Source organism: Girardinichthys multiradiatus, chromosome 10 (assembly GCF_021462225.1).
Source record: "Girardinichthys multiradiatus isolate DD_20200921_A chromosome 10, DD_fGirMul_XY1, whole genome shotgun sequence".
Classification (NCBI taxonomy): Eukaryota; Metazoa; Chordata; class Actinopteri; order Cyprinodontiformes; family Goodeidae; genus Girardinichthys; species Girardinichthys multiradiatus.
This window is the reverse complement of record NC_061803.1, coordinates 29,090,205-29,111,976: the sequence shown is the minus strand read 5'-3', so window position 1 is coordinate 29,111,976 and position 21,772 is coordinate 29,090,205. Positions and strand designations below refer to the sequence as shown.

The following is a 21,772-nucleotide window of genomic DNA, read 5'->3' as shown; positions in this document are numbered from 1 at the left end:
GTAACACTAAACCAAATAATCAAATATTCAAATAAGTGACCAAAAGTGAGTTTAGAGAAAACTTAGTTCTGGTCAAATAAAATCAAACACAGTTGGAGGGTTTTTCCATCAAGTTTGATATATTATAGGCAGCAATTTCCTGTTAAATCTTCCAAAGTAAAATCTGGATACGTATTTTAGGTCGGCCACAAAGTAGAGCTCTGTGAACATTCCCTTTCAACTTTATTTAAAGGACATCTTGCACAAAATGTAGGGAACTTTTTGTTTGGTTTCTTTGTTGTAACAAACCGGGGAATACATCTGAGAATGTTGGTAAGCCTTTTCATTTCCCTAAGGAAAATGCATTTGTGGGTTCCCGTGAAATATTTGCCACACTAAACAACTTATTCTGCTATTGACTGTTGCGTGTGTGTCATTTATTGGAAGATTGAAATTTGAAGAACAAGCTATTTTGGCAGTTTCCTATTTCGAAGATGTTCTTGTTTTACATATGTATAATTGTTCCTTGCCTAGAGGACTGAATAACATCTTTGAACAGTTTTCCTGTCCCTGATGGAAAAAAAAGCATCCCACAGAATGATGCTGCCAATACAGTGTTTCATCATAGGGAATGTGTGTTCAGGGTGGTATCTTTCAAAGCGGTTTTCAATACTAGCAGCATTTCCATGAAAGCCACATTTCTGGATCGCACGGCTAATAATTGTGGACAGATTCTCCCAAAGGAGCTGTGGATCTCTGCAGCTCCTCCACGGTTACCATGTGCCTTGTGGCTGCTCCTCTGACTGATGCTCTCTGTCCTCGGCCTGGCAGTTTAGGTGAGCGGCCAAACACTTTCCATTTTTAGGGTATGTCTCTGTGTCTCGCTGCGATGGACTGGCGACCTGTCCAGGGTGTACCCCGCCTCTCGCCCGTAGACTGCTGGAGATAGACACCAGCTCCCCCGCGACCCACTATGGAAGAAGCGGCTACAAACAACACTGCCTTCAGGAAATACTGTTTTGATAAATTGTTACATTTGGTTAGGATAAATGTTGGTTAGGTATAAGTAGTGTATTGAGATTGCTCTGTAATAACGTTAAAACATTCCCTCGTGGTTATCGTTTGTTTGGTTGTTTTAGTCCACGAGACAAACGCATTGGGGCTTTTATTCTGAAAGCAAATTTCCTGTCATGCCGCCGGCAGCTTCACAGCGGATCCGTCCGGCTCACAGCGGAGCTGGCAGGCAGGCAGCTGGAGGAGCAGAGCGGCAACTGAGGGGCGTCCTGACAGGAGCAGCTGGAGGAGAAAAACCTGTTCACCCACCTCCTAGCAGCTTCACCCGCATGTCTAAGACATCTGCAGATAGCCAAACCACGTATACATCTTTTTAAACAGTCATTTTTGTTTTTTTATTTGAAGCGAACTGGGAGGGAAGAGTCCATCACTGGCCACAACACCGCTGTCTAAGTGGGAAGTTTTGCTCCGGAGATGTCTGGGTCGTTCTGCAAAACTTTTTACCCGTTCAGCGGGGAGCAGCACCAGCAGGGACTGAGCTTCGAGGCCGGGGAGATTATTAAGGTGGTCCAGGCTCTGCCCGGAGGATGGTGGGAGGGGGAGAAGGATGGAGCCAGGGGATGGTTCCCCTCTAGTTATGTGCAGGTTCTGGAGGTAAGAAGCTCATTTTCTTAAAAATTGTCGTAAGAATTTGTATCATTTGTTTTGGTTTTAATGAAAACAAGCTGAAATATTGCGATCCCAGAAACGTGTCCAGATCGTCTCACAGACTGATGCGCTGGTAAATACTTTCCCGTGCTGTTGTTATCAAATTAACTCGAGCCTTCCCAGCAATCTGTTTGCAGGGCGTCTTCCTCATTCCAAACACATTCCAGGGATGTGCTCAGGTCCTTTCTCTCGCTGAATGCCCCTCCATAAACCCTGCTGTCTCCACCCCTCACCCCCCTCACACACCCTGATCCTAAAGGACGTTTGGGGGCTCTGCTGCAAGGGGGCTACTTTATGTTGGCACATTATGAGGCTTTTATTTCTTTTGAAGGATGTCTGTAAAATGTATTGTAAAAGTGTTAGATGTCCCTCATTGCCTAATAATCTTCTGTGAAGGCTGCAATAATCCTGATGCCATCTTCACTTTAAACCTGGTAGGAATTTGAATTTGTCTTCAGTTGTTTTATTACATTTAACATTGGTGGATTCTTATTTTAAAGAGCATCTCTGAGCTTTACCATCAAAGTCCATTTCAACAGGGTCCCAACTAGAAATCTGAAATTAGATTTCAGTATTTTCCAAGTCTGGATAGGTATGGGAACGAAAATAAGACTATGGAAAATAATTTGTATTTCCAGACTGTATTCCATATTCTATCGTTTAAATTTTGTTTTCTTCATTCCTTCCGTGTGTCCTTCCTTTCTACTTTACTTCCTTTTTCCTTCTTTAATCCCTCCCTCGATTTTGTGCTTTTTTCCCTGCTTCCTTTCGTCCCTGTGTCCTTCCTTCCCTCATCATACGGTGGCTTGTAAAAGTTTTCATACCCCTTGAACTTTTCCACATATTGTGACAATACAACAACAAACATAAATATATATGTTGGAATTTTATGTAAATGACCAAGACGAAGTGGTATACAACTGTGAAATGGAACTAAAATTATACATGATTTTAATGACTTTTTACAAATATAAAACTGAAGAGTGCGGTGTGCAAAAGTATTCAGCCCCCTTTACTTTTAGTGCAACCAATTGCCTTCAGAAGTTGGCTGATGATTGCTAATAACTAAATAGAGTCCATCTGTGTGTAATATAATCTCAGTACAAATACAGCTGCTCTGTGATGGCCACAAAGGTTGGTTAAGAGAATGTTGGAGAGAACAGCATCATGAAGTCCAAGGAACACACCAGACAGGTCAGGGATAAAGTTGTGGAGAAGTTTAAAGCAGGCTTAGGCTATAAAAAGATTTCCCAAGCTTTGAACATTTCACTGAGAACTGTTCCATCCATCATCCGGAAATGGAAAGACTATGGCACAACTATAAACCTACCAAGACAAGGCCGTCCACCTAAACTTACAGGACAAACAAGGAGAGCACTGATCAGAGATGCAGCCAAGAAGCCCATGGTGACTCTGGATGAACTGCAGAGATCCACAGCTCAGGTGGGGGAATGTGTCCACAGGGCAACTATTAGTCGTGCACTGCACAAATCTGGTCTTTATGGAAGAGTGGCAAGAACAAAGCCATTGTTCAAAGAAAGCCATAAGAAGTCCCATTTGCAGTTTGTCAGAAGCCATGTTGGGGACACCGCAAACAAGTGGAAGAAGGTGCTTTGGTCAGAGGAGACCAACATTGAACTTTTTGGCCAACATGTAAAACACTTTGCGTGGCAGAGAACCAACACTGCACATCACTCTGAACACACCATCCCCACTGTCAAATATGGTGGTGGCAGCATCATGCTCTCGGGGTGCTTCTCTTCAGCAGGGACAGGGAAGGTGGTCAGAGTTGATGTGAAGATGGATGGAGTCAAATACGGGGCTATCTTGGAAGAAAGCCTGTTGGAGTCTGCAAAAGACTTGAGGTTGGGGCGGAGGTTCGCCTTCCAGCCGGACCCTAATCATAAAGCCAGGGCTACAATAGAATGGTTTAAAACAAAACATATTAATGGGTTAGAATGGCCCAGTCAAAATCCAGACCTAAAGCCAATCAAGAATCTGTGGCAAGATCTTAAAATTGCTGTTCACAAACGCTCTCCATCTAATCTGACTGAGCTTGAGCTGTTTTGCAAAGAAGAATGGGCAAACATTTCAGTCACTAAAAGTGCAAAGCTGGTAGAAACATACCCTAAAAGACTTGCAGCTGTAATTGCAGCAAAACGTGGTTCCACAAGGTATTGCACAATAGCTTTTTCAGTTTTTTATTTGTATAATTTTTGTTCCACTTCACAATTGTATACCACTTTGTGTTGGTCTTTCACATAAAATTCTAATAAAATATATTGATGTTTGTGGTTGTAATGTGACAATATGTGGAAAAGTTCAAGGGGTATGAATACTATTAGTGCTTCCTTCGCTTGTTTCCTCCTTCCTTCCTTTTCTTCTTCTTTTTTTGTGTGATTCCTTCCTTCCACATTTCCTTCAATCCTTTGAACTCCCTTTGGTAGTTCAAGTGATCTTTCCTTCTTTCCCCAGTCCCTTATGTCCTTACTTCCTTTCTTCCCTCTTTCTTCCATGTGTTTCCCCGTCTTCTTTTCCTTATGTTCTTCTTTCATTTGTCCCTCCCTCCTTGTGCCATTACTTCATTGCTTCCTTGTGTCTTTCCTTCCATCCCGCTGTCCATCAGTTATTGTGTCCTACCAATTTTCCTTGTATCCTCCTTCCTTCCATCTCTCCATCCATCCCATCTTTTCCTCTCACTGTCCGCTGGAAATATCTGTCATAAATTCAATGTGACATTTGTTTAAAGCATTTTGTATTTTACAAAGAATGTGAAGAAATGAAAACTCCGGACAGATGAATCTGGAAAAGTCTGGAATTTTTACACAAAAAATGTGTAGGAACGCCGTTCTAACTTTCTCCTTTGAGGGGCAGATTTAGTCCATGCAGTTCCACCTTTTCTGGGAAAAAGATGCAGGAAAAGGCAGAATGAAACACCTTACTTTGTGTGCTAGAAACAAGCAAAATCACACTAGGACTAAAAAGTTCAGAAACTTCAGGTGGAATCAGAAAAAAAAAATCAACCATGAGCAGCAGCATGGTTTGGTCCTTCTTAATTGTGATATTCATATGTTCGCTTTCATTTTTGTAGAAAATATGTTAACTTAAAATTACCTGCCAAATATAGACTTTATGAGAAGCTTCCACATCGAGTAACATTGGAGTCCATGGGTGAAATTCTGCCATTACTCTGCGTTCTGAAAGGATTTGAAAGAACAATGTAATTCCTACAGCCATAGCAGACATATGCTCCTAAAGCAGACACATTTCTTACCAAAGTACTGAAAATGATGTGTGTACGTTGAAATTTGTGACTGTGATGGCAGGTTAAAAAGATTTTTTTTGTCTCAGAGCGATGTTCTGAGAAAATAAAAAGCTGCCTTCACTTCTGAAAAGACAACTGATTTGTCTACAGTTAAATGGTTGAACATCACTAAACACGCAGCGCAGTGCTCTGTATTCATAGCTATGGCAAGCAACATAAATAAATAAATGTTTTAACTTATTGAAGTATGTCCTCTCCTCTCCTAAATTTACGTTAAAGAAACCAAAACTGTCTGACCAGCAGATTTAACAGGGTAACCATTGCCCCTTTGACCCCCTTTGGCAGCACCACTGCTTGATGCCACCTCAAGTATCTCACTGTTACTTTGGCTTGTTTTTGCCTCTGTGGATGGTAGCAGTTGAGGAGCCAGTGACACGACTAATTGCAGTGACAGTTGATTATAATCAGTCCGAAGGAAACAGCATGAGCACTGTTATTCTCAGCAACGCTACCCAGAAATGCCATTTGCATCACATCTCCACCCTGATTGGGAAATGACAGCAGCAGCAGGGTCTTATCTATAGGGGCCCGTCAAGGTGTTCAGGGGCAGAACAGCAGGACACCCCTGACCTGTCTGCAGTGTAGGATCAGCTTTAGATTCTTCTGGACTGGTTCTAGTCTACTGGTACTTGAAAGTTTGAAGTGAATCAGCTTAATCTGATTATCTGGCTCATGTTTAGAACATTTCTTAAGCTAATTTCTGTTCCCTTGCCTGTTTCAGTGCTTCAGTTGCAGCGCTTGATCTGTATCTGATCATCTCTGTATTTGAGTGATTATCTCTGCACTTGCATGGGAAAAGGTTGCACAGAAAATATTAAAGGGGTTCCTTATGTGACCATGATTTCTGAGTCTCCTGGCTGTTCATATTTGCATCTGATTAGGATAATTGTATATGCTATCCTGGGTAATTTTTCTTTCATGGCATTTTGTGTCTCTTTGTGGTCATGCTGAAACTTCATGTCTGAGTTCTAATAAAAAGCAAATATTTGTGGGTTGCAGCCAGATCATTCTCAGTCTCTCTGTAGCTTACTAAGCTGGAAATACATTTGGCTGTTGTAGAATGACAGTAACTATCCAAAACAAGCATCCATCCATCCATCCATCCATTTTTCCATGAACTAGTTCCATGGCTAAATCCTGGTCAGTATGACAATTTCTTGGAGGCCTGACTTTTGGATTCCAATTTTGACTTATTCTGATGCACAAAAGAGAAAAGAAATGTCCTGCAGGTTCTTTCCTGTAGGTTGTAATTTGGAATCCAACAAAATTAAGCAATTTTAAAATAATTCCCATTTATGCGTCCAGATATACGTTCCTATATATAGGAAGTATATATACGTTCATTCATGCATATCTGGTCCGTGGTGAACATGTTACATATTTTCTTCACGTTTTCATGTGAGTCAAATAAAAACTCCAGTCCTATAGCTCACCCTGGATGTTTGTAGCATTGCAGCTGCAAACCTAACCAAAGATCTACCTCAGCTGCCATCCTGCGCTACTTTGTTTCAACTGGAATGGCAGGTGAAAGAAGGGAAAAAAATATATTATCATGGAACGGGGAAATAGCTGTTGTCCATTGCTTTTACTGGGGCAGTGCTGAATTGTTATAATGGCCTCCTTCAAACCAAAGACCGGTGCCGTAAATGAGAGCGATTTATTAGATTACAATGAGATATATTTAATTTTAGTTTATGCTTGAAAAGATACCCAATCTTCAGTGCATGCAAAGTTATGTGTTGTGAAAGCTGCAGGATGGCACAATGGAATGACTGATAGTGGAACCAAAACCCGCTTCTGCTTTTGCCCTTTATGGGATGTTTCATTTCTAATCCCTACAGCTGCATCAGCTTTCTTTGGTTCTTTCAAAATTACAATAGATCATTGGTTTGATGTGCGCCAGTTACACAGATGACAGTGGGGGTTTGATCTTTCTGTTGTCATCTTCAGCATTATGGTTTGCTACAACCAGCTTGATTCTTCCAAGCAAAACAAACCATTCACTCTTCCTTGTGCACCTCTATAGACTTTTAACAGCAGTGTAATAAAGAGCTTTTGCAATATTCCAATATTCATTGTTCAGAATTTTGATATTGAGTTCTGGCTGAAATCATTTGATATTAATACACATGCATAAAATATGATGAACTTACTAAATAAACAAGATTTAGACGTCCTATTCAAACAGGCAACCTGAAGGAAAGCATTCAGTCTTCCCTCTTTAACTTATTTGGGTGATGCTGGTTTTCTTTACTCTCCTATGATATGGTTTCGTCAGGCTGGGATATTTACCTGTGTTGGAGCTGGCTTCGCTCTGCAGAAGCACACCGCCAGCCTGCAGAATCTGCTGTTAGTCTGTTTGTTGCAGGTGATGTGAAAGCTAATAAAATGGTGCAGCCTAAATTTAATTATTTCAAATGTGAGAAAACAAAAATTGTCAGGATGGTGTTTTTAGACCATGACACATTCTGCCACAAGCTTTTAGAAGATTTTAGCCAGGCCTGCATGTTTTCTTAGAAAGAAAACCTTGCTTCTAACCAGTAGTACAGGTTGTGTAGTTGTAACCAGTACCCTTTATTTTTATTCTCACCGGAGACAACAAACCTGTGAATGAAATAAAATAACTAAACATATTTATATTTTATACTTTTAAAAAATAGCCACCCTTTACTTTGATGGCTGCTTTGCTCTCTTAGCATTCTCTCCATGAGCTTCATGAAGTGATCACCTGAAATAGTTTTCTAAAGTCTTGACAGAACTTCCCAGAGGTTCATTGAGAGACAGCCAAAGGTTAATATTTCAGTCATTATAGCAAATGGCGGCTACTTTAAGGATTCTGAAATATAACATATTTAAAGTTATTTTACAATTTTTTGTTTGCTACATACATACACATACATATATGTGTTCATTCACTGTTTTTCATGCATTCATTGAGAATCTACGTACAATGTAAATAGTCATAAACAAAGAAAACCATTAAATGAGAAAGTCATTCTAAACCTTTTGACCAGTAGTTTATATATATATATATATATATATATATATATATATATATATATATATACAGGTCCTTCTCAAAATATTAGCATATTGTGATAAAGTTCATTATTTTCCATAATGTCATGATGAAAATTTAACATTCATATATTTTAGATTCATTGCACACTAACTGAAATATTTCAGGTCTTTTATTGTCTTAATATGGATGATTTTGGCATACAGCTCATGAAAACCCAAAATTCCTATCTCACAAAATTAGCATATCATTAAAAGGGTCTCTAAACGAGCTATGAACCTAATCATCTGAATCAACGAGTTAACTCTAAACACCTGCAAAAGATTCCTGAGGCCTTTAAAACTCCCAGCCTGGTTCATCACTCAAAACCCCAATCATGGGTAAGACTGCCGACCTGACTGCTGTCCAGAAGGCCACTATTGACACCCTCAAGCAAGAGGGTAAGACACAGAAAGAAATTTCTGAACGAATAGGCTGTTCCCAGAGTGCTGTATCAAGGCACCTCAGTGGGAAGTCTGTGGGAAGGAAAAAGTGTGGCAGAAAACGCTGCACAACGAGAAGAGGTGATCGGACCCTGAGGAAGATTGTGGAGAAGGGCCGATTCCAGACCTTGGGGGACCTGTGGAAGCAGTGGACCGAGTCTGGAGTAGAAACATCCAGAGCCACCGTGCACAGGCGTGTGCAGGAAATGGGCTACAGGTGCCGCATTCCCCAGTCCTGGGCTACAGAGAAGCAGCACTGGACTGTTGCTCAGTTGTCCAAAGTACTTTTTTCAGATGAAAGCAAATTCTGCATGTCATTCGGAAATCAAGGTGCCAGAGTCTGGAGGAAGACTGGGGAGAAGGAAATGCCAAAATGCCAGAAGTCCAGTGTCAAGTACCCACAGTCAGTGATGGTCTGGGGTGCCGTGTCAGCTGCTGGTGTTGGTCCACTGTGTTTTATCAAGGGCAGGGTCAATGCAGCTAGCTATCAGGAGATTTTGGAGCACTTCATGCTTCCATCTGCTGAAAAGCTTTATGGAAATGAAGATTTCATTTTTCAGCACGACCTGGCACCTGCTCACAGTGCCAAAACCACTGGTAAATGGTTTACTGACCATGGTATCACTGTGCTCAATTGGCCTGCCAACTCTCCTGACCTGAACCCCATAGAGAATCTGTGGGATATTGTGAAGAGAACGTTGAGAGACTCAAGACCCAACACTCTGGATGAGCTAAAGGCCGCTATCGAAGCATCCTGGGCCTCCATAAGACCTCAGCAGTGCCACAGGCTGATTGCCTCCATGCCACGCCGCATTGAAGCAGTCATTTCTGCCAAAGGATTCCCGACCAAGTATTGAGTGCATAACTGTACATGATTATTTGAAGGTTGACGTTTTTTGTATAAAAAACACTTTTCTTTTATTGGTCGGATGAAATATGCTAATTTTGTGAGATAGGAATTTTGGGTTTTCATGAGCTGTATGCCAAAATCATCCGTATTAAGACAATAAAAGACCTGAAATATTTCAGTTAGTGTGCAATGAATCTAAAATATTTGAATGTTAAATTTTCATCATGACATTATGGAAAATAATGAACTTTATCACAATATGCTAATATTTTGAGAAGGACCTGTATATATATATATATATATATATATATATATATATATATATATATATACAGTACAGACCAAAAGTTTGCCAAATGTTTGGATGAATATTGTAGCTTCACACTGAAGGCATCAAAACTATGAATTAACACATGTGGATTTATATACTGAACCAAAAAGTGTGAAGCAACTGAAAAAATGTCTTATATTCTAGGTTCTTCAAAGTAGCCACCTTTTGCTTTGATTACTGCTCCGCACACTCTTGGCATTCTGATGATGAGCTTCAAGAGGTAGTCACCTGAAATGGTTTCCAACAGTCTTGAAGGAGTTCCCAGAGATGCTTAGCACTTGTTGGCCCTTTTGCCTTCACTCTGCGGTCCAGCTCAACCCAAACAATCTCGATTGGGTTCAGGTCCGGTGACTGTGGAGGCCAGGTCATCTGGCGCAGCACCCCATCACTCTCCTTCTTGGTCAAATAGCCCTTAAACAGCCTGGAGGTGGTTTTGGGGTCATTGTCCTGTTGAAAAATAAATGATGATCCAACTAAACGCAAACCGGATGGAATAGCAAGCCGCTGCAAGATGCTGTGGTAGCCATGCTGGTTCAGTATGCCTTCAATTTTGAATAAATCCCCAACAGTGTCACCAGCAAAGCACCCCCACACCATCACACCTCCTTCTCCATGCTTCATGGTGGGAACCAGGCATGTAGAGTCCATCCGTTCACCTCTTCTGCACCGCACAAAGACTGTGGTTGGAACCAAAGATCTGAAACTTGGACTCATCAGACCAAAGCACAGATTTCCACTGGTCTAATGTCCTCTCCTTGTGTTCTTTAGCCCAAACAAGTCTCTTCTGCTTGTTGCCTGTCCTCAGCAGTGGTTTCCTAGCAGCTATTTCACCATGAAGGCCTGATTCACACAGTCTCCTCTTAACAGTTGTTCTCGAGATGTGTCTGCTGCTAGAACTCTGTGTGGCATTGACCTGTTCTCTAATCTGAGCTGCTGTTAACCTGCGATTTCTGAGGCTGGTGACTCAGATGAACCTATCGTCCGCAGCAGAGGTGACTCTTGGTTTTCCTTTCCTGGGGCGGTCCTCATGTGAGCCAGTTTCTTTGTAGCGCTTGATGGTTTTTGCGACTGCACTTGGGGACACTTTCAAAGTTTTCCCAATTGTTTGGACTGACTGACCTTCATTTCTTAAAGTAATGATGGCCACTCGTTTTTCTTTACTTAGCTGCCTTTTTCTTGCCATAATACAAATTCTAACAGTCTATTTAGTAGGACTATCAGCTGTGTACTGTATCCACCTCCTGCACAACACAACTGATGGTCCCAACCCCGTTTATAAGGCTTGAAATCCCACTTATTAAACCTGACACGGCACACCGTGAAGCGAAAACTATTTCAGGTGACTACCTCTTGAAGCTCATCAACAGAATGCCAAGAGTGTGCGGAGCAGTAATCAAAGCAAAAGGTGGCTACTTTGAAGAACCTAGAATATAAAACATATTGTCAGTTGTTTAGCACTTTTTGGTTCAGTATATAATTCCACATGTGTTAATTCATAGTTTTGATGCCTTCAGTGTGAATCTACAATATTCATAGCCATGAAACTAAAGACAACTCTTTGAATGAGGTGTGTCCAAACTTTTGGTCTGTACTATATATATATATATATATATATATATATATATATATGTATATATATATTAGGGCTGAAAAATTTAATCATATTATTCGTGATAATTGATTATTGAAATGATTGTGAACTGATTTAGTAATTGAATAATCGTTAACTAGAGTATACAGACTCTAAAACATGCCATTTGCTGATAGAACAACGCTCTATGAGCATATAATTAAGCAAATATTGTACAAAACATATATACATTTTGCATTTAATATGAAAAACCTTCTTTATCTGTAAATATGCTCTGTCCAGAACTCCTCAAGCTTTAGCTTCACTGGGTACAAATCCTGTAAAAAATCTCCTTCTAAGCACCTTTTGCTATCCGATTATTAAACGATTAATTGAAAAAAAAGTCGACAGATTGATTGATTATCAAAATAATCATTTGTTTCAGCCCTAATTTGGATTTTTTTATAGCCTTCTCTTGACTGATATTTTTGTCAAATTTGATCAGTTCTATCCTTTGAAACTTCTCTGCAAGCTGTGGCTTTAACTAATGGATGCAAATAATGGCAGTTGTGCAACTAAAAGGCAGGCTGTTGAAACTAAATGATACAGGGTATTTGTCACATTAAAGGTCGAAAAAGTTCAGAAATATTTTATATCCGTCTCGACTTTTTTTACATCACAAAAATCAAGCATTTTTTTAACAGAGGGTGTGTGCGCTTTTTTTATCCACTATCACTGAAAAACTGCAGAAAGTGTATCCTTGTCTTTTTATGTAAGTAGCAAACAAATGTACTACAATGGATGTAATCACAAATTAAAATGTAAGTTTTAGAAATATAATTTCTAAAGACAGATGAAAAGTTAATAGAGTTTGATCTCTTTTTGACAAGCAGTTCTAAAAATGAAATCTAGTGTGACCAGCAGGGTCAGAAGGACACTGGCAGGATATTATGTGTCTAAAGAGACGGTGACAGCAAGCATCCAGTGGCAAATGACAGTGATTCATATCAGAGCTATGCTCATTACTGTCCACAGTTCATCTGAGGAAGGGGGAAAAAACCAAATGAGTTGAAACAGTAATGATGACTTATGTTTTTGTGTCTAATAACCTCCTGAAGTCAGTACAGTGGAAGGTTTCATCCAAAAAGCTTTCATCAGCGAACACACACACTTTATTTAATCATTCAGTCAAACTGCTTGCCTGAAGCCAATTTGCCAGGCTCCCTGTGGCGATTAGAGCTGTCATCACTATTTCAAGCCTCTCTCTAACTGTGCTGTTGTTACTGCGTCAGTCTCAGGAGTAATGTCCTGTAATTTTGTTCTGTCTTCATGCTAACGTGTTTTGGGGACACTTACATCTCTACCAATGTCCGATATATTTTTACAAAGAAATATTTAATCTATTTTATCACACAATGCAGTATTTTTCTTGCAGTCTTCATAAACAGATTTTTCTTAACTTTCTTAGAAATTAATTCTTTTGGCACTCTGAAAAAATACTAATTGGTTGTACTGATAGCAATAAATTTAACTTGTTCAATACACTGTAAGGATATTTCCCCAGGTCAGTGAAAGATTGCAGATGGATGTTGGATGTTGTTAGTGAGGTTTAGTTAAAACACCAAAGTGGCTTGTTGTCCTGCTGTCATATCTTTGCGGTTTTGGGCGTGTCATCTGGAACTTTCTCAATTACAAAATGGAGTCAACTACATTTTATACCAACCATAAGTCAATTTGTACACTCCAGGGGGATGTTTCCTATCCCCTCTGATAACTGATGATTCTTGAAGTCATTTTTGACATTCTTCTCATAGTCTACTATAAACTGCTGTCACAGATGTTTCCTATCTTGCCATGTATGCTGGCATTTTGAGAAACTGGGTCTAGAAATGGGTAAATTAAGGTTTTGGGGAACATCAAGTTCTGGAACGTTTTTGAAAATGTGTGTTACTTCTGATGCACTTCTGCTCTGAATAGTGCTTGTATACAGGAATCAGTGGTGTGAATTTCTGCAGCATCATGAAAAAAAAGGCTGATATGCAAAATTATGATAGGGGTTTAAGGGATAGTGTTGATATGAGTTTAATAATCCATTTCCACCAGAACGTGGTCGCTTAGAGTTATTTTGGTGTGTTCGCAGATCCTAATTTGGTATTTTAGAGAATACAATAGTTTTTCAGATAGTAAGATGTAATTTTCAATTAAATTTACTTGAGGCAACAAAAAAATAAACTTAAAAATATATAGATACAAAAAGATTTGTTTACAGGTATGAAACAAATGTAGGAGGGGATGGGATGAAATGGGAATGCCTGGGATTGGATTGGGGATGTGAATTGATGAAGGGGCAAACTGACCTGAAGCCAACATGGCAACCAAAAACTGTGTTTATGGCTGAATATGTGGTTAGTTTTTCTCCAAGTGTTTGTGTGATTATAGCATAAGCATAATGCAATTTCATTAAGTCTTATTGTCAATATAAGTAAATCCTACTTTTCTTACTTCCAGTCTGTATATGCAACATAGGGCCCTTTTACCAGTATCAAGATATACCAAGATTTCCAAAAACAATGCTATTACTTTACATCATACCATCCTACAGTTTAAAGTTATTTTACTGAAATGCTGGAGAAAGTGCTGGAGTGACCTGAGTTGTTAAGAACTGTAAGAAGCATATAGTGTCATGTTTGGTTTTAGGAAGTACCCCAATGCAGGCTAAACCAGAGGCAAAGCGATGAAGTGAAGAATCTAATAAACAAATAAACAGGACTTAATGCTGGCATAAAGGAAACAGGACATGAAAATGTCATAGGAGGATCAGGCAGGGAAATGGAGCAACGGAGAACATGGTGTCAACAGAAGAAACCAGCAATGAACAAAGGCAACCAGTGGGCTTAAATACTGAAGGAAGAGTGGAGGATCAGGTCATAATGAGAAACAGCTGAGGCAGAAGGGAAGCAGGGAGACTGAGGAAAAGACTAGTTAACCTGAATTGAACTGAAGAAGACCTAAAGAAAGTACAAACCAATGGGAAAAGATAACAGACATCAAATGCCCCATTTCCACTGGCTCGTTTTAGCCAGCGTGGCTCTGCACCACTCGGTTTCGCTCTACTCGGTACAGTAACTGTTGTGTTTCCACTGACCCCCCAACGGCTGAAGCTATGGCGACTGAAGCCCTGCCTCTAGCCATGAGTGTAGAGCGCTGTGCTGCTATTAACGTCACTGTGTTACATTGTCACATCAAAGTAATCTGCATGAAATGATAAAAAATAAATATGAAAGAAAAAGTAAAGTAAATACTAATAAAGTTTGTATTAATGTAAATGCAAGAATGTCTTATTTATGTTTTTATGTCTAAAATGATCCACTGGGATTATTATCTGGACCACAGCCAAGCCAGAACTTATAAAAAAGGGCTCAGGGGTTCTGATGTGAGGGGGTTGTAGCAGGAGGAGCAGAGATGAGAGACGCTGCTGTCTGGATGGTGAAGCGCCAAAGTTTGCCTGAAGAAGTTACAATTTTGGGCTTTATGAGGACCTTTTTCTTTCAGCCATGTCAATAACATGCACAAGGACTTTAAAGAGCAAAACCGCATGAAGTTAGTTTTAGGCTGGATATTCGTGCTCCGCGGATTCACCGGGTCTTTTCTCCTGCTTGGTCCGATGCAGGCACCGGCTCTCTGCCTGCTCCCTTCTCCTGCTGGTTCGCTAAAGGACTTTAAATAAATTTCCGAACCAAACACGTTGTTTCATAGTGGTTTTGTTTTGTGTGTTTTGGGGGAAATGTTTGTGCCTCTGAACAGCTGATTTTATGTGTGATCAGCTGGTTTAGGATGTTATTACATACAGCGCTCTGCCTGCATGTAATTCAGAAAGGTGATTTGTCCTTTTTCTTTTCTTTCAGCCTTCTGGCATGGTTTATAACCCGTAAATGGTAAAATTACATGTTTGACCTGCTCCAGCCACTTAATATCCAGTCCTTAATATTATTGTAGTTGCTCTTTTATTAAATTTTCCTTGCACTGTCTCAACGAAAACCTTCTCATTTCTCCTCCTCCCATAGCCAATCAGTGAACAGCAGTCTGTTCATGTCACAGTTAGTCCCGACTCAGCCCCGGTTGTACCTACTCAGGAGCAAGGACCAAAAAAGTAGCCAAGTGGAGTCGAGTATGGCTAAATCGAGCCAGTGGAAAAAGGGGTATAAGAGAGATACTTCCGAACGTACAACAACTTAAAAATATTTTACTGATGTTGGCCTAGTCAAAGTCCAGACCCAAATCAAATTGAGAATGTTGCAAGACTTAAAGACTTCAGCACATGTTTGACCTATTTAGATCCTGTGTTTTACGTACCCATCTGGAATTTTTGTTGCTATAAAGCTAATTGTTAGTGTCATCCAACCAAAGCACACATTTCTAGTTTTGTAATGTTTTGCAAATTCCACACATTTATGTTTGCGATAGTAGCACAGAAATCGACTTTTCTCCACATCAATGTAAGTATCAACCCCCCAAAACATAAAGTTCAGTAGCTTAAAGAACAAGATGATTCAGTTACTGGAAGATTAATTCATTCTAAGGCTTTTTATATACATGTGTCCTTGTTATTTGATCTACAAGGTCCGAGCATAAACTCAGCAAGGTGTGCAGTGCATATCTACAGTAGATTCTGGCTTGAAAGTTTCTTATCAAAGGGGGGAAGGAGGGGATGTCCTGCAGCAGTCTGTGCTTGGGGCCATCAGCAAAACGACTGTCATTGAATGTCTTATTGACACCCACTGGGTTGTATGCTTTAACAACTGTCTTACATTCTCTCATAGGTCTAGGGTCCTACATGACATTTCCATAACAAACCAGGGCTGCATAGGAATTGTTGCCGTATCAGCATGAGCAGTTAACATGTAATAGAAACCATCTGGTGGGGGATCCGTCTTCCCCCGCTTCACCAGAGCACTCCCATTATGGCTGAAAGTCTTAGTGGTGGTTTCTTGCAGTTGAGGTTCTTTCATGTCAAAATTCAAAGTCAGTTTGAGGGTGTTGTAACTCAGCAGGGGCTAGGATAAGATTCCTTGATTTTCACAGTATTAACACAAAGATTTAATATAGAAATCTATAGCATGATCTAATAGTCTTTATGTAAAACAGATTGCCAAATGGCTGGAAAGGTGCTCACTGTAGTTTTGAGACATTTCTACATTATTAAAAGTGATGGGGGGTGGTCCTTAAGTTTCCACGCCTTGACAGTTCATCTTTTTGGGACCGGAAATATTTCCAAATTGTCAAATTTGTCTTTTTTGTACTACAGCTTCTGCCTTTTGTTTCATTGGCATAGGAAACATAATGCCATAGGAAAATCCTGCCCTCCAATAGCTTTACTACACATTTGACACTAGCATATGTAATTTAATAACTAGACAACCCAGGTTACCATATAATTTTTGGACTTCTCAAAAAATTATACCCTAAAAGCGCCATGGCCCTCACAAGCAATGTATACCACACGTGCACACGGATACAGAATCAATTCATTCGTTGTCTTCTCAGGGCACTTTACAAAAAAAAGTGAACTCAGTCGAATCATACAGATTCCAAATCAAGTCGATATATTTCAATTAATCTTAGTTAACAAACAATGCCGTCAAATTCAGTATATTATTCAAATAGTTTGAAAAGTTTTGCATCCAAGGAAACCCAGCAGACTGCATTGAGCCATTTACTTGCAGCATTCACTCATCCTGGACAAGCCTGTAGTGACAGTGGACTATCGCTTGCATTGTGTCGTTGACTTTGCAGCAAAATCCCTCATACTGGGCATGCATTTAGCGATGGTGGAATGCAAAACTTCGTTTTAACAGGAAGAAACCTTCAGTGGAACCTGGCTCTGTGTGAGCAGCCATCTGTCATGGCCGCTTGGGGGTTTGAGAGAACAGAGCGTACACACGAAAAGAAACACAGAAGCACTGATCCAGGAGTACTTCCAATGTTAAAGATAAGTAAAAATCTAATGGCAGTAGTAGCTTCATCAATGAGAAAAACACAGCTAAGCAGATAAACTCTGAGCCAGTTTTCAAGTCTACAGGATGAAAGAGAGCACATACAGTTATTCACAGTAGAAGTTCAGCCAATAGCTATGTCTAGGAAAAAGACAGGGTTAAATGCTGAAAGATAGGGCCAAGTGTATCACCTATAGAAGGACAACATTAATTTGTTGGCAGTAGTAGCCGAGCTGATGTTCCCACCAGCAAGATGTCACAGTTAAACAGAGCGCCAGGCCACATCTTCTAAAAAGAAAAAGAAGCAGAGAGCAGACATAAAGTTAAAAGATGAAATAATGACAAATAATTCAAAATTGCAAAGCAGGAGGAGAATGTTGCAGAGTGAGAAAAAGTGGTCATTATGTAGGAAACAGTTTGAATACAACTTAAGTATCAGAAAAAACATAGTAGTCTTTGTTCTATCAGCTGACAAGCAGTGGGCAGAAACAGGTGGGGGAAATACTGGTCACTTCAGTACTTTTCCTGGCATCTCAATAAAATGATTTTAAACCATATGAAGGGTATGATCAAACATTTTAGTGGATTAAAAATGAATAACTTTTTAAAAACTTTATATCTTTATACCTGTAATACAGACCCCAAATCCTAGATTTAGATGTAATATTGATTTTCTCTAAATCTGAACTGAATTTACCAATTTTATTGCAGCATCACTGCTTCTGCTCTATTTGAAAGGCTTTCTCGTTATGTTAGCTGTAGCCAAGGGAACTACAGTAAGCACTTTGCAACAAGTGGCATATTATGGAGAGCCACTACGTCTCTCCAGTGGCTCTCATGCTGAAGAGTCAGCTGTTATGAAACAGTGGGCGGCGGCAGGCCTCTAGCAGAGGTTTGGATAGATTTGGATTTAATCCCTGCAGAGGAACGCCCGAGGTCACATCTCTGCAGCCTCCAGCACACAGCCAGGTGTTTCCCCTCCAGGCTGAAAAACTAACACCACCACCATCATCCCACTGTGCTGATGTCATTGTGAAATAATGATTTCATAGGGCATATTCTGTGTTTGTTAAAAACATCAGCTCACTGTGGGGCTCAGGGAAACCGCAATATGGTGTTTGTTTTCACACATAAAAATAGATTTGTGGGTTTTTACACATCTATTTGTGGAACTCTCAGGTAGAGTGGAAATTAAGCTATGATACATAGCAACGGGAAAAACTGGTAGGTTGTTCAACACGACCGCTGATGTGTCCCTGCAACCCACTTAGGGAGTTTCTAAAGAAACTATTAAAATAACAAGGCAACATTTGAGAGCTAATTTAAGCCTTCATCACTCTAGGTTAAATGTACACCAGAGTACATTCTGAGCAATTACTGTTATTTTTAACTCTGGCTTCTTCCAGGTTTTACTCACCATAACCAAAAGAGTTCAGCCAAAATCTTCTGAAAGAGTCTTCTGTTGATTCCTGTAGTCTCCAGGGATTCATGAGAAAGGTCCAAATAAAAATGCTGTGGTATATTTTTTTTGATGAAGTTGAGTTCAGGTCTTTACATAGCTGAGTTTGTATTTCTATGAACATTTGAACCAAGATGATAAGTGACTTGAACTATGTGCAAAAACAACAGTCAAAGCAGATGATTAGCTTTTTATTAGAAGAAAAGAGCAGCAGAAATAAAATCTGTGAACAGCAACAGTCAAAAGTACTAAAATTAACCCTAACCCTTAAGATAATCCGTTTGGAAAAGTCAGCTGTTCAGGATTCTTACACAATCTCGAAAGTCTGGAAAAGTCACATTTAAAAGTAGTTTCCAGTTAGTATAGGGAATTTTTCAAAATAATGCAGAAAAGTATGTGTATTTCGAAGCTTTGTTCTGTGTTGTCTGGAAGTTCCATCCATCCATCCAGACCTATTTGCCACGAATTAATTGTAAAAAATTTTTTTTTGATATATTAATTCTGGCTAAAAAGAATGTTTACCCAAATGCAACTCAGGGTGTAGAGGTATCAGGTCCAAGAGGACAAGCCCAACATCCCTTTGTCAGCAACACTCCCTAAATCCTCCAGACAATTCAAATGTGTTTCCTGGCCACAAGGGAAATATAGTACCTCCACTGAGTCTTGTTTCTGCCTCAATGGTCTTTCCCTGGTGGTACTTGCCTTGGAAATCTTCCAAAGGATGCATTCAGGAGGAATCTTACTGAGGTGACTGAACCCCTTCTGTTGACTCCTTTCTTGGGCTGAATTAACAGCTTTATTCCATCTTAAAGGCTGACCCTGGCTTAGAACCATCTATTTTTGAGCTATGTAATGCATATCCTGGGTCCCGCCCTTTTGATATATATTTCACAAGCATAGGGGAGGGAGAGATGTGTTGGTAAATTGAGAGCTTTGGGTTCGACTCAGGTCTTTCTTCACCAAGACTGATGAGAGCAGCTCCCACAATACTGCAGACAATGCCCCAATCCATCTAGCCATCTCCTACTCTATCCTGTTCTCACAAGTAAACAAGACTCCAAGAGACAGTGTAATATATTAAATGTCAGTTTGTAAAAATGTTGCCTTGTTTAGAAAGATTGCATCAGCTGTTTACTTTGAATAAACACTCTGTCCTGAACCGTCATGGGACTGCAGCTGATAGTGGAGAGTCCAACTCCATTTAAACATGAAGAGACGGCCACAGAATCAGCCTCAGGAAGGACAGTCATCTGCCTCAACCTGCTAGGGTGATGGGCGGACAGAAAGAAACATGTAGACATAAGCGAAGCCTGAAGTGAAAAAATTATTAAAACACGATTGGGCTATAATCTGTCAATTCCCAGTACAGCTACAAACAGAACTCTAGTTGTCTCAAGTAATCTGCGTTTGGTTAATATAGAGACATGCCAATAGCTTGCCACAGTTTCCAAACATTGCTACCTTAATAAGACTGATGGGTGGTACTCCTTTAGTATTCACATGGCGAGTGTCTGTGTTTTTTGCAATCGGAGATATTTCCAAACAGCCTTACTTGCCTCTGTATATGTTTATTTTGGAAACCAACCCACATCTGATCCATGTTCATCTCTAATCCCAAATCCAAGGTTGTTGATGCTCATCCCTCCATCCCTGCTGGCAGTTCTTCTTAATCCTTCCAAAAGCTTCAAAAGACTAATTGAGTATTCAAAGAGGAAATACAAGATAGTTGTAAAATAAAACCCTGATCAGTCATATTAGCACATAAGTCTATCTGCTGACATTTCTCAACTGAGTATACTCAGTCCCAACCACTGGCATGTGTTTTCAGTAACGAGATGGTATATGTTTAATCAGGCCTGTTTGGAGAAGGATAAATCACACCTTTAGCTCAGAGTCAAACTGACTCATAGAAACGACTAAGCATCTAGATTAGCAACATTCCCTCTGACAAGACAACTGAAACACTCAGGCTTTGACTGTGTACAGTCTGAAATGTGTGGTTTGGTACGGAGCAGCACAGGGGGTTTACAATTCCACTGCTAAGCATAACTGGACTGACATGCTGCCATATCTGATCCTGGGAACATATCTGATCCAGATATGGTCCTGCCCTCTGGAGTGCCCTCAGTGTGTGCGAACCCAGGTCCGAGTCGGTCACATCATGAATGGAAGAAGCACGAAGGAGTCCCAGAGAGATCAACAAGGCTTGCGAGATTCACATAAACTCTGAGGGGTGGGATGAGACAGAGCAGACTTTGTTATCTGCAGTCAAACATTTAAACACACACACACACACACATGCACACTCTCACACACACACACACACACACACACACTCGCACTTAGCATACAGTCAACAATGATAGTCTGTGAGAGCATATGTACAGTTACCATATGTGGCTGAGTGCATGCTTGAACATGCATGTGCATCCCTTCTGCTCTGTATATCTGAAGTGTCTAGATCTGGGAATGTGGCTTTGGTTCAGCCTCTCACATCTGCTCCTAACCAAAACAATATCTCTTAGATAAAGATACGTTCCCCGTCTCTCCCCGTCCGTCTGTCTGACTTTGTCCTTCATTTAAGGAATGTCTCATTCTTTCACTCTTCCTCCGCTTGTCGCTCCGGCCGTATTCGAGCAGATTTTTCCACGGAGCTCCAGCAGCCAAACAGACATGTGAGAAACTTCTGCCCTCTGAGTCGGGTTAAGAGGTCAGTGTTACAGTCTCCCCTGAGGAAGATTGATAACAGCAGTGATGTGATTTATTGGTCTGAAGAAGTTGTTGGCAAATCAGTGTGTGAAGGCGTCTTTTGTTTATTGAGAGATTTTAGCACTAATTCTGCGAATGTTGTTGCTCTTTTTTTGTGGAGAGTGAAAGAAAACTGTGATACAGCTCCACAAACATAAACATAGAGACATGTTATAAAATAAGAAATTTTTTCTAATTTAAGGATTCAATGATCATATTTCCTATGACCCGTATAACCTAGGTCTTGGAGACGCCAGGGAATATATGCATAAGCTGTAATAAATTGTTGAGCCA

The 21,772-nt window shown here is 40.2% G+C and overlaps 1 protein-coding gene across 3 annotated transcripts in view; it reads left to right on the top strand.

Moving 5' to 3' along the window:
* Positions 1-1,210: 1,210 nt before the first annotated feature.
* LOC124875711 (growth arrest-specific protein 7-like) overlaps positions 1,211-21,772 on the top strand; it is an 80,075-nt gene continuing 59,513 nt past the window's right edge. The window contains exon 1 of one of the 3 annotated variants that reach the window (XM_047378045.1): positions 1,211-1,647. In XM_047378045.1, coding sequence (XP_047234001.1) covers positions 1,468-1,647 — 180 coding nt within the window. In that variant the 5' untranslated portion in view covers positions 1,211-1,467. Of the gene's footprint in view, positions 1,648-2,005; positions 2,136-21,337; positions 21,441-21,772 lie in introns of those variants that run through there. The other 2 variants (XM_047378046.1, XM_047378047.1) reach the window with 2 other exon arrangements.